Source organism: Hermetia illucens, chromosome 1 (genome assembly GCF_905115235.1).
Source record: "Hermetia illucens chromosome 1, iHerIll2.2.curated.20191125, whole genome shotgun sequence".
NCBI lineage: Eukaryota > Metazoa > Arthropoda > Insecta > Diptera > Stratiomyidae > Hermetia > Hermetia illucens.
Genome location: NC_051849.1, coordinates 62,116,386 through 62,129,415, shown reverse-complemented (window position 1 = coordinate 62,129,415; position 13,030 = coordinate 62,116,386). Strand labels below are relative to the sequence as shown.

Here is a 13,030-nt window from a genome sequence, read left to right as displayed (position 1 = left end):
TCTCTGATCAATGCTATCAGCTAATGGAGGACTTCGTTAAGAAATTGCTATTCGCATTATCGCAACCTGGATGAAGTGGCGTTCAACTACTGGCATTCTTTGAGAAATCCGTTGATGCTTTGAATATCAACGGATATCTCAAATCAACATTTTACCGCGGTGTCGGTCGCCCTCTCGCCCTTTATGTTTCTGCGTGTTGGCCAACTATAAAGGGCAATGAACGGCGATAATCAAAACTAGGATGATGTGTTGGACTAGTGGCGTAACACGCTATGATTCCATCTGTAAGGAGGATATCCGCGATCAATATGGGGTTGCACCTATGGTGAAAAAATTACGGGAGTCTTCTATAGTATGGTTTCATATTTCGCGCTAACGAAAATTCCCTTGCCAAGTTTAGGCTAGCTGGTGGTCTGATTCGCTGGATGGTGATTTGAAAGCCTTGGTATCGCATTCGGATTAGGCCTTTGGCAGCCCAAAATAGCCCAACCGATCACGACAAGCTGACCCGATTTCTGAACGGAACAAAGACTGCACAAGCAGGCAGGAAAAGGTTGACGCTCTCAAAGCATGGTATTCATTCTTATCAGTAACAACCTGGCAGAAATGTACTACTTTTAGTAGTTCGAATGTTTTTCACTGTGATCAGCGATTGGAGAACTAGAATAAAATTTTTTTCATATTTTTTAAAAAGATGCCATATTTGCAACAACATGTTTAAGTAGGTGCTATTCTATTCCAAAATACTTTTTTTCTTGACTTTTTTTAAGAGTTTTATCGACTCCAATGATCGAGTTAATTAAAAGTTATTTATGATGATTGATGGGATTTTTTTCAAAACCCTTGTTACTATGCAATAGGGCTCAATGTTAAAATTTATGGCACTGCATTACCTGTCTATTCAATTATTAGTGAACTTTCAACCTTATCTAGGATAATTTACACCCTAAATTTCCGTAAAAAGGAACCTTATACATAGGGTGAAGTATCGATTCCAGTGCAGCCATCTATGACTTAACCCAAAAAAGACTAAAAAGTAAGTGGTTGGATTTGGGGCAATGACTGGACCTAGGAAATATCTTGTTTTAATTGTTATTTCTACAATTATTTGACAAGATTTTTTTACGAGTAATAGTGCAAATGAATTCGGAAGTAAAACGCCACTAGGATGAAACGCCGCGGGTCCCTTCATCGGACCATGCTTAAAAAGGGGACTTATTGGCGAATAATAGTGGTTCGCGGCATGCGTGATGGTGGAAGAAAATTACAAATTGAAAAACAGAAGCCAAGGACATTAAGTATATAAGCTTTTGAGATGTAGAAATGGGACGTTTTTTGGGCGTAGATTACATATAAAGGCCTTTTTTGTTTTTTTTTTTTTTTCAAATTTTTGAGTTTTGTTGAGAATGAGAGTCTGTCAGGATTATTTCACTTTGAGTTAGCATTTTTCAACCTGGGATACTCTTGCTTCTAAGTAATGCCAAAAATCCAATCTGTTTTATGAATTACTGATTGGGGTTATGTTTGATCAAACTCCATATAAAATAGTGTCGTCCACCGTATAGTCCCACAAAAGTTTATTGATGAACAGGTGCAACCCTTACCGTAACTTGATTTTTTGAAATCATATTCAGCCCGCCACTAAACATTGTTTTCTGAATTAATTTCAGGCAATACGTGACATTGAAGAAAATAAATTGAGAAAAAATTGAGTGAACTATCGTGCTGCAAGGCTAAGCTAGGTTGATTTTTAACGTTTTTGGGAGAAAGAAAACCTTGTTAAAATCGGATTACTGATTGTCATGAAAACAGAAATACCCATTGGCATATGCGGACTATGAAATCGCACGCACACCGTGAATGACATAATTTCATGTGCAGTTCCCATACAAACGAACAGGACATTCTTCTTCTCTAATTGTCGCCATGCGGGATATCAAATGAAGGTTCTCGTTTGGTAGTTTACCTATTAATATCGATGACAAAGTAGAAGAGTGGATGGTCGAAAAGTACAAATTCGAAGTGGGGCAGTAACTATGCAACTGACAAATCTGGGAGAAATCCTGATGATGCTTCTATTTTATATATTTTAGCCGTCGAAATACCTTCGATATACATCTTTGTTTAAATATATTTAATAATAGGATATTATTATATTTATGCATTTTACTGAAAAGCAACCTCAACTTCATCCTAAAACTAAAAAGTATCCTTTTTACCATAATTCCTTCAGACCAGTTTGCCTGACACTTTTTTATACTCAAAACAATGGAGAAGGTCATAGACAACGATATTAGAACTTAAGCTCTAATGTGTAATACCCTACATCTATGTCAACGGCAAATAGGAGGACAACCTATATAATTAAATCCGAACAATTATTTGTACGTGATGCAGGAAGGCGAGGCAGCGCATCAATTCAGCCACTATTCACTAGGAAAATTAACAATGTGACAATCATTAGTTTACATGGTATTAAGGAAAAACGAGGAACTAAGGGGGAATTACACAAGACCAAAAACTAATCCGGAGGACAATGTCGCCGAAAAGTTACAAGGGCTCTGATGAGCGTAAGTATTGCCAGCATTTGGAACAATTCCACATGTCAGGGTGAATAAAGTCGGGGAGACAATAAAACGGATGAAATCTGAGGAAGCAACAGGGCCTGATTAAATTGCATCTGAGCTCTGGAAAATGCAGAACTGGGGCACAACACTATGGCTGAGTGAATTCTTCATTACAGCTATTCATGAAGTTAAAATACCATCTGACTGCCCAGAAAGCAAGACCGTTCCAATATGGGAAATGAATGGTAATCCAGCAAAGCGTCCAAGTTACCGTCCAACCGGCGGGATCGTTCAAATAACCGAGAATCAAGCGGGGTTTGTCAAGAACTGCGGAAATACTGACGCAATACACGCTGTGGGATTACTCATGGAGAAAGACCGTGAAAAGCATCCTTTTTACATTGCATTTCTGTAGTTAGAGAAGACGTCAGATAGTCGGCCACATGAACTAATCTGATATGCTCTGTGACAATACTTAGTTCCAGGAGAACTTGAGCACTGGGTTAAATTGCTCTACCACGATCCGAAAAATAAAGTCCGAAGTATGGCAGGTATATCAAAACCGTGTCTCTGTCGGTGTTCATCAAGGAAGCGCATCCTCACTATTTCTCCTTATTCTTGTTACGGACACTGTCATACGAAACATGCAACGTCCAGTCCCCTATACACTGTTTTGTGCCGATAATGATTTCCTAGCACCTCATAGCAAAGCCGATCTTGATCAACTTGTTTGAAAACGGAATGATCGCCTTATGCATCACGGTGTTATATAGAATCAAAATAAAACAGATTTTTTGCGACCCATCCCAGTGGTACGCGACAATCATTGTCAGTGAGTAATTTATGCCATCGGCGAGTGGAGGACTGCATTATGAGATTGCTTCACGCGTTTGTGCAGCCCGGATGAAGTGGCATTTCACAACTGGTGTTTTTTATGATCGACGTATCATCGAATATCTTAAATCCAAAATATGCCGTATCCGAACCGTGTCCCCTAGTATAAAAGCAAGATTGCAACTGCATTTTCAATTCAATCCGTATTAAATTCAGAACTAGCTAGCTAACTAAAGGTAATGAGGGCCAAGTACAAGAAACGTTTCCAAGGGGTATTTCTTATCAGCCATAAAGAGGGCCCAAAAATTATCGTAGCCCAGGTAGCTGTTCGCCTAAAAGTTTCGAAGGCATTTGTAGTGACATGGGTCAGAAGATTTAAAACTGATGGCAATGTCAATGCTCTACCTGGAACAGGCTCAACTTTGGGTATCACTAAAGCACAGAGCAAGGTCGTTATTAATTTGTTTACGAAGTTTCCAACATTCCATAATTGCCGGAAGGGAGCTTGGTTAAAAAAATGAGAAACAATTTTGCACTTTTCAATGGTGAAGCTAAATGGAATAAATATTCGGGGAAGCAAGTAGAACACTTTGAGGGTTCACTTTATTAGACACTTAACCTAGAAAAACGCAATCTAGGCGGATTCATAGGATCTCTCGTCGCCTAGTCGACCAAAGATTAAAACTTAGCCCGGAAAACAAGGTCTTTCGCTATAAAGCGTTAATCAAAGCGATTTGTATTTATCGCATTCAATTGTGGGATAGTGGCAAGATCTCGAACTTTTTATTGTACTTTTGGGAAGAGTGAAATCGAAGCTCCATTGAGTCTCAAACTTGCGGTTGCTGTTGGATAAAATACTCGGATCCAAAAAAAATATATTTAAAAAAAATAGAAAAATGTCGTCCTAACACATTAGAAACTAAACTGGTGGAAAAAAAATCGGTCGAAGACTGATAGCTTAGTGTTTCAGGTGTGAGAGGTTTTATATTTTTATATCTGAATCTATGGGGGACAGTCTATGCTTGACAACCAATTTTATTTATAAGTTTGAACGAGGTTCTTAGGTGATTACTAATTTACAGTAATAGTACAGTAATAGAATTGAAATATGCTATTATCAATTTTATTTGGGTATTTGCCTGGATGAAATGTAGTTTAAAAAGGAATTATTGGATCACAATGTGTTGTTCAATATTTACTCCTTTGTGGAATATAGGGCATCCCCACAGTTTGTTATTTTTCATCACATTTAATGGTGAAGTGGCACATGACAAACATCAATGATGAACTGGGGTTAGTATTGTGTGCCACGTCAACGAGCGAAAGCCGTGAAAGGTTCTATCAACGAAATGAAGAACATGAAGAAGAAATGGTGACAAATTCTAAGAGTTTCGCCTGGAAAAAGACTGAATAACTAATGGCAAAGTACTTACATATAACCTTACATGACAACCCTTTAATCAGATTTTGAGAAATTAAGGATATAGAACACTATACATTTACTCGCTTCTGTTAAGCTTGCGATAAGAACTGGCAATCTGAGTAGTGTCACTTAACTAATGGATGCGATTTTACCAAACCCAGATCTGCACACTGGACGATTAGCAGAAATAGGGCAAAAACAGGTTTCTAAAAGAAAGTCTCGTATGTCAGTCCAAAAGAAGTGAAGTAATCTGGGAGAATATTGAACTGCCCTAAGACCATGTCTCTTCATGAAATCGATAAATTGGCTTCGGAGCCCCTGAACCCTTCGGCCAGCATAGTATCGCTTCTGGAAAACTTTTCCTGATATGCATTCAATTATTCGTCCAAAACAGTGCATAGTGTACATTGATGCTTTTACCTCTATTATTATATTACTATTTGGTATATATCTAAATCGTGGGACCCTATTTTGAATATTTTGTCAGGATGAATTCTTCTAATTTTCAAGGAGTTTTGAACAGAAAAAGATAATGTCGAATGGCAAAAAAAATATTTATTAGAGCCGAAACTAGAATTGAGGAGCATACACAGAAAGGACTGCATACTAGATTCAAGGAAATATATTTTAGGTTTGTCAACGATTCTAAACTGCTAAATGATGATGAAAACCAAAGTAACTAATTGATAATTTCACAACATTCCAAGCTTATAATTTTTCAAAGCACATTAGTAATTTATGATTGGAAATGAAAAAACTGCTTTCAACAAGCTCGATTAAATAATACTTCGCCCTAGCATTTCCATAACAGTATCCTGAGATCCATGATAGCTGGCACTTTGGCGTCGCGATAAAGTTTCCAAAAGGAATAGGTCGTGCTCCTGTTGCTGGGTAGGAACACATAGAACACTAGTTCTATCCCATACAAACGCCGCGGATAGAAGGATACCCAATTGAACACGTTTCAAAATTTCCAACTTTCTCATTTTCTCACTTGCACTTTCAGATTTATTCACAAAGCACTTCTACGTCATGTCGGGAAAATCAATCGCAACACGATCCGTAGTCAAGAAAAAGGAAATTTTGTTTTTCGCGGTTCGGATCACACGACCTGCACGCCAGAAGCGAACTATAACATATAATCCAAAAACTGAACTAAAGTCTTCTGTGGAAGTTAGTAAGGTAACAAGTTAGTAAATGGCATTTCACTGCCTTTGCCTCTTTCACTACCCAAGACATTTTCTTTCTTTTGTCTACTTTTCTTTGACTTTATTAATATCAAAAAGGGGGGCTTAGGTCTCTAAGATCATCTGCGGATTGCTAGAGTAATGTATGCTTCGATGCATTCGAGCACATGTTGCGTTGAGTCAGTTCCCCAGAAATGCAACTCGCGGTCTGCTAGCGCTAGATTTTAATTGATCCCCCGTTTTGCTTATATTATAATTTACTGATTCTGGCGCCGACTCTCTATATGCAAGATTGGACTCGTATAACACTTTTCATTTAATGATGCATAGCTTCAAGGTTTTTTGAGCTGGAAAGATAGAAATTCATTGGGGGCAGTTTTTGGTATGTTTTCGTGGGCCTTTAGCAAAATAAATTAAGTCGCCCTTGCTGCATCCGGTGCATAATGTCTACGTACCTGACTGTTAGGAAGCACTGCATAAACCCATTTTTAGCTTAAAACTTGTCATTATGCGATCAAAATTGTACTAGGGAAATGTGAAATTTTCATTAGACAAGCTGAAGCGCCACAAACTTGCTTTGCGGATCACCATTTTTAATGAGCCACTTTTTTTTCTTTTGGAAATGTCTAACCTATCGATAAGGATCTACGGAGATTAGAGGCTATAATCTCATGACAAGTGAAATTATGGGACATTAAAAAGAAATTGAAAGTTTATCATCGTTCAAGATTCATGTGTAACGATTTTCCAAATTGAATTTCATCTGATAGTCAATCAGAGTAGTATAGTAATATATGCAGAAATTGCTGAAGATTCTGCTGGTTTGTCGTAATTAGTTCGCTGAAATAGAAGTATTAAAGGGAATCCCCGCATAATTTTGATTTAAGGCCGTTTTATCAATTTCTCTCATTATATTATTGTGATAAAAAACTACTTTAGAAAATTATATGCAAATCTAACAACAAAACAAAATTCGTGGTAATGAAAGTTAGGGATGATAAAAAATTATATAAAGGCAGGGAATATCTGGTCAGAATATTTTGTAACAGATGGTTGGAATGGCGGTAAGGAGTTCTACCATCAGGGTGGATTTCTGGCGAAGTATTCGTGAACCTTTCTGCAACACTCGGCGAGGTAAAAAAAGGACATGTCACCCGTTTTGACAGTCAATTCAGTGTGAACAAGGAAGTAATATGCGTTGGTTTTAAATAATATATAAATAATTTGTATAAAATAGTTTCTGTCAGGACGCTACGCATTCTAGTGATGTAGCCAAGTGTGTGCGATTACAAGAAAAGTTACGGAAGAACGGTTTTGCGTCAGTTTCGGAACTTTTGTGGTTACCGGCATCTACGTAAGATAGTTTTACGCAGATTCTTACCTGAAAACTGAAAACATCTTGAAATTAGAAGGAAGAGACATTCCTATAGAAAATTGATTCAATATATTATAATATTTACTTTATTTCAATTTGGTGCCAGCATATTTTTGAAACAAGTTCCTGGCGAAAATGTTAAATCGTGAAGATAATTTTTCTTTATATGTTGAAATAGGATCTCAGATTTTCTATCTAAATGTTTGGAAGAAATGCTCCTAATGCCCCTGCATATCTTCCTACTTTCGACAAGCTTTGTAGTATGTTGGTTTGATTCTGACGGGACAAATTTGATGTATCTAGCAGCATTCAGGCTCTGTCATTTGCGCTTATGTGAAAATTTCTTCCAGTTTTTGACAGTAGCGTTAGCCAACGCAATAGACAATCCGATGGCTAAAGTGCTAAAGTAATTGGTATTTCACTTCACTTTACACCATAATGACCAGGTACACAACGTGGCCCCTTCATATTGAATTTAGATATAGAATTTATACAATTCTTATAATTATGAATAATTTTTGAAATGATCAAACCACTGCTCAGTTCCCTCAGTGCAGCTTAGCTATCGCTGTAGATCGCTATCTCCCTGTCCTTCAAACGCTTGTAGATCACACAGTTTACAGCTCTTAGGATCCCACATATTTTAATCTCAAAGACCGTTACATATTAGTCCAATTAAAAAGGATATCCTGAAACGCTTTCTTCTGGTTTTCTACAGCCTTCTCTATGTTTGAGGACAACTTCATATCTTCTACTAAACAGATGGATGGGGATACGAGAATCAGAAGGCGTTGAGAAAACGGGATTTCATTCTCTCAATAACTCTACCAATGCTCTTAACTTCTCATGTCCGCTGTTTCCCTATAGACCTAAAAGAACAGTCTAGGCTCTCATTGTAGTCCTCCGAATGTAGTGTGGAAGTGCTGGAAATTGGGTAATGCATTGAGAGCTGTGCCAGACGTCGTGCTTATGGCACTGATAATAGCCAGACATGCAGCTCTCTCCAGCGAGAGTAGTTATACGATTCATAGGAGAACATCGACTTAATGATAGCAACATGCGTCTAAATTATCATATGAGACTTGAGCTTCTACATCGAGGCAAAGCTGTGTCTGCACCGCCCATAGGTTTAAGAGATTGCTTGCTTCCTATATAAAATAACTTACAGATGTTTCACTTCACCTGCAAGTTAAAGGGCTATTCCCTTCACCTTTGGAAAGCAAAGAATATTCAATTTCGACACTTGCATAAATAATATCAATTGACATAGTTGTAAGTAAAACAACATACCCCAGAACAGTGGCGACAATGCATCTCCATGTGAATAGCCTTTCGTTGTTTTTGGCATCAGCAGGAGATCAGTACTTGTTCCAGCTCGCAACAAGCGTTAGCATAAAATAAAAGCATAAAAGTATCACCCGTCAACACTATGCTCTAGTAGCATCGCAAAGTTCTTTGAAGGGCTCACACTCAACACCTCTTCAATGCCTACGAACACCCTTTTCGCGTACTCTCCTTTTAGAGTTATGTATTCCAACTTAAAACAAGTCGGAATACCGGAAGCTCGCGCTTCGGGTATAAAGGTTTTGTGTTCATCTTATGGAAGAAACTTCAACGCAAATTTTTCTGTCCGTATATAGCTACAAATCCAACATAATCCTTCATATTTTTCCAAACTACGAGACATACGTACATATTGCAGCCATAGATATCACGCTCACCCTAAACAAACAAACTGCCTATTATCGAATACTGTACACATATATGCACGTATATAAATTGATCGTACCCATATTTCCGATTTACTTCTTATATCTATCTGAATTAGGCACTACCCGCAAAGTTCATTAGCACGAATATACTGTATACCTACATACACACATGTCTCGTTGGTATATTTGATATTCACATACAAATGAATAAAAAACTAAAACAAAATAATCCTTTTCCACCCAATTCATAGGAACTTACTTTGTTGTGGTATTGACGAATTGATATGTGATGATGACGTCATGCAGGTTGTAGAGTGCACGAAATTCACAAAAAATTGTAAAGTTTTACCCTGTATAACTTTGTTAATAATAGTAGGATTTTCTTCAAACTTGACCGAATTGTGCACCATGCTCTTCATTACACCTGTGCTAATTTTTGTACTTCTGGGATGAACATAAGGGGGGTGCCGGGTAAATTTCTAAAATGTAGAAATATACTATTATTAACTTTATTTGTGCAGATATCGGAACCGGATATATTTTGAGGCCTAGATTTCGTAGAGATGCACCACTGTGATTTTTTTCAGATTTTTCGGTTGGATAGGTTCTGAGAACGAGACCTGTTACACTTTTTGTGGGTCATATTTTGAACCCTCACTCCCCTATGTTCTATCTAATATCAAATATTGAACCAGATTCGAAAAGTACTAATTGAGACCTTTCATTTGATACCCTACATGGCTACATTCTGTGAAAAAAAATTTGCACCCTCCATTCACATGTACGGGGAGCCCCCCCTTAAGCTTAACACAAGATGGCGCCACTTACTGCATGTAAAGGGATCACCAGATTACATTCTCTCACCAATTTTCGTGACAATCGGTCTAGCCGTTTCCGAATAAATCGAGTGTGACAGACAGACAGACAGACAGACAGACAGACAGACAGACAGACAGACAGACAGACGGACAGACGGACAGACAGACACCGTCTCGATTCTAATAAGGTTTTGTTTCACACAAAACCTTAAAAAGAAATGAAAAGCAGATTCGAAGGACTTTTCAAACACTTTAGCAAGAATGATATTGAGCTAATGTATCGCAAGTTCTTTGAGTTTGAATAATAGTCGTTCTCAGGCTTCGGCACGAGGACTATCTTAACATTATGCCCAAAGGTAGGCATTTAGCCTAGGGCAAGACATTTTAGAAAAATATCTCGTAGAAATGAGTTTTTTAGCTCCGTACCCGCCTTTGAATAGTTAGATAAATGCCATCCATGCCAGATGCTCTAAAATACTCAAGGCATGGTAAGCAGCTCTTATCTTTTCAGTAGTAATAGCCGCTCCTGTAGGGTTCCAGTTTCTTTTGCAAGACTTTGTGCTGGAAAGTTTGCAAAAACCACAAATTCTCTTCCTCCCACTTCATCTATTCTCTCGAACGGTGTACCATAAAAAAAGTCTGCACGGCCTTAACTCTGGAGTGTGAGAAAGTAATGTTCTATTTTCTAAGAAAGTTCAATTTGGCGTCTCATCCTGTTTAAAGACTGGGCACAGCCTTGAAATCTCCACTCCTTTTAGTTCTTCACAGTATATTCATTTAAAAAAGCAACTCCGAGTTCTATCGCCAAAGCAGTTGTTAGTCGCCTAGTGAGCAGCATTTTTCTACCAAAAAGTTGATTGAGTTTTGCATAATTTTTTTTTCGTAGAACTCCGTCTTTATATAATATTATCGTCTGTTCGCCTGCAACAACCAATACTCACCAATCTTCAATCAACTTTAATATTTTTTTAAGCACAAATTTTAATATCAATTTCTTCACTTTCCTTTTTCTCACCCCACGTTCGCAATCATGAGGCCAGCTGAAGCGATGAAACCAAATATAATAGTTTCTCTCCTATAGGATTGAATTTGCTAATTCGCTAAGAAATACATATGTTCTGCATTAGCATCATCACCTGTTGAGGGTTCGAGACAACTTGACTCTGCATATACTATACTATTAGATCCCGTAGTTCCTGATATATTGAGATGTCCGTAGCTAGGTTTTAAAAGCGGAATTTCCTCAAGAAGGGTGCTCCCAACAAAACTGATATCAGGGCACAGATTCTGGGTGTTATGGGTCTTTATTTGTTGAAAATCCTAACCCCCTTTATTGATCCAATACCAAAGACATTGTTAAGATACAAGAAAAGAGTATTTTTTAAAAATTTTCTTGAGAGTATCTTATTTATTAATGCTTTTTTAACTTGTGTAATCAGCATATTTGATTAATATCATTATTAATCAGCATATTGTGCAAAATGTTCGTAAAACAGTATTGAAAATTAAGCCCGCGGTAATAGTGGCATCCGAGCCACCTCGAAAAAAGTTTTTGTCTCATGGAACTCATGATTGTTTCATCCGAAATTAAAAAAAAACAAAAAGAGTTTTTCAGTACATAAGTTCATCTTGGATTTGAACGCAGGAATTAACAAAATGTTAATTTTTTAAAATTTGGCAGAAAAGACGCTTTTAATTAAAAAAGTTTAATTACAATTGGGAAAGACATACATTTTTCGTTAAGAGTTTTTACTATTTAAAATAAGTGCGCAAAATTTGAATGAAATCCGTCCAGAAGTTTGATCCATGGATCAATTTAAGAAACGATTTTTTTAATTACATTTGATGGTCGGTTCTCGTTCCCTAAAATAACTCGCCTGCAGCTAGCATGTTCCAAAGCATCCTTTTACTTCATCCTACAACGAATTCTTTCATTTTTGAGCGGCAGCCTGGGTTTTGGGTGCTGCTTTCCATATGCGATTTTCGGCCCTTTAATGACTGTGAAGGAGATTCATTTGAAAAGTTTAACTCCTAAGGACGTCAATTTTCTTACAATATTTCTTACAAGCCCCGGTATCAGAAAAAAAAAAAATTTTTCTCATTTACTAGCTTATAAGTACTTAATTATTATGAGGCGTAGATATCTGATTGTCACAGCATCTTCATTCTTCTAAAATTTTTAGGTTTGGGAGTGTTTGAGCCATTTGTGAACGATACAAATAATAATAATCGTTGGCGCAATAATCCATATTGAATCAGGGCCTTGAAGTGTGTTAGAGCACTTCTTTCAAGACCGTAACCGTATACTACAGTACACTGTAGGAGGCAATGTGGTCTGCATTGAGCTCGCCCGAGATTATTACCCCGATTTGACTCAGGTACTCATTCACAGCTGAGTCGACTGGTATCCGACGTCAAATCACAAATCCTACTGCCGCCACTGAGATTTGAATCGCGATCTTCCGCACGACAGCCTTATGCTCTAACCACTCAGCTATCCGCACACGATACAAATGCTAAAGCAAAAGAAAGAAGGACGTAGTCTTTGAGTAGTGGTCCAATGAAATGAGTAATGACTTTCTTACTAGATTTCTTATCATTCCCTTATCAATTGGTGTCAGATTACAGACAGTCTTTTGGTTTCCACACGACAGTCTTCCCAATAATGAGCCTAAAAATCATATGGTGCTCTTAGATCAGACATATCTAACGTGTACCAAACTATAAGGAGACACACGGCCGAGATTGTAACCTGGGTCCGTAGCGATAACCATTCTATGCGCATCATTGGCTGTAGTTCACTTTACCTTTAAATGAAGAGCGTTGGTGGCAAGGTACACTTATAAATATTTGAAAGTTTTGAGCTACTTGTAACTTCCCAGAACTGGTGGCACACACCAAGTGGATTTGGCCGAGGGGTAGTTGAAGACTCTTTCGATATCCATGAATACTCAAGTTAGAAGTAAACTTTATCGGATGTTCAAGCCTACCGCATTCATTTATATCTACATAGTGTTAAACTACTTTATTAAAGAATCATGGTCCATTTTTAACACTGTTTGGCAGAATGGAATTATGGTTTAAATCCTAAAGATTACTGATAGGATAGATGGT

At 37.6% G+C, this 13,030-nt stretch overlaps 1 protein-coding gene across 4 annotated transcripts in view; it reads right to left on the bottom strand.

Annotated features, from left to right (window-relative positions):
• LOC119646919 (serine proteinase stubble) overlaps positions 1-13,030 on the bottom strand; it is a 64,432-nt gene that overhangs the window by 22,628 nt on the left and 28,774 nt on the right. Inside the window, exon 1 of one of the 4 annotated variants that reach the window (XM_038047593.1) lies at positions 5,612-6,022. The exons of 2 other annotated variants lie outside the window; for them this stretch is intronic. In XM_038047593.1, coding sequence (XP_037903521.1) covers positions 5,612-5,810 — 199 coding nt within the window. In that variant the 5' untranslated portion in view covers positions 5,811-6,022. Of the gene's footprint in view, positions 1-5,611; positions 6,023-13,030 lie in introns of those variants that run through there. One more of the 4 variants, XM_038047595.1, reaches the window with a different exon arrangement.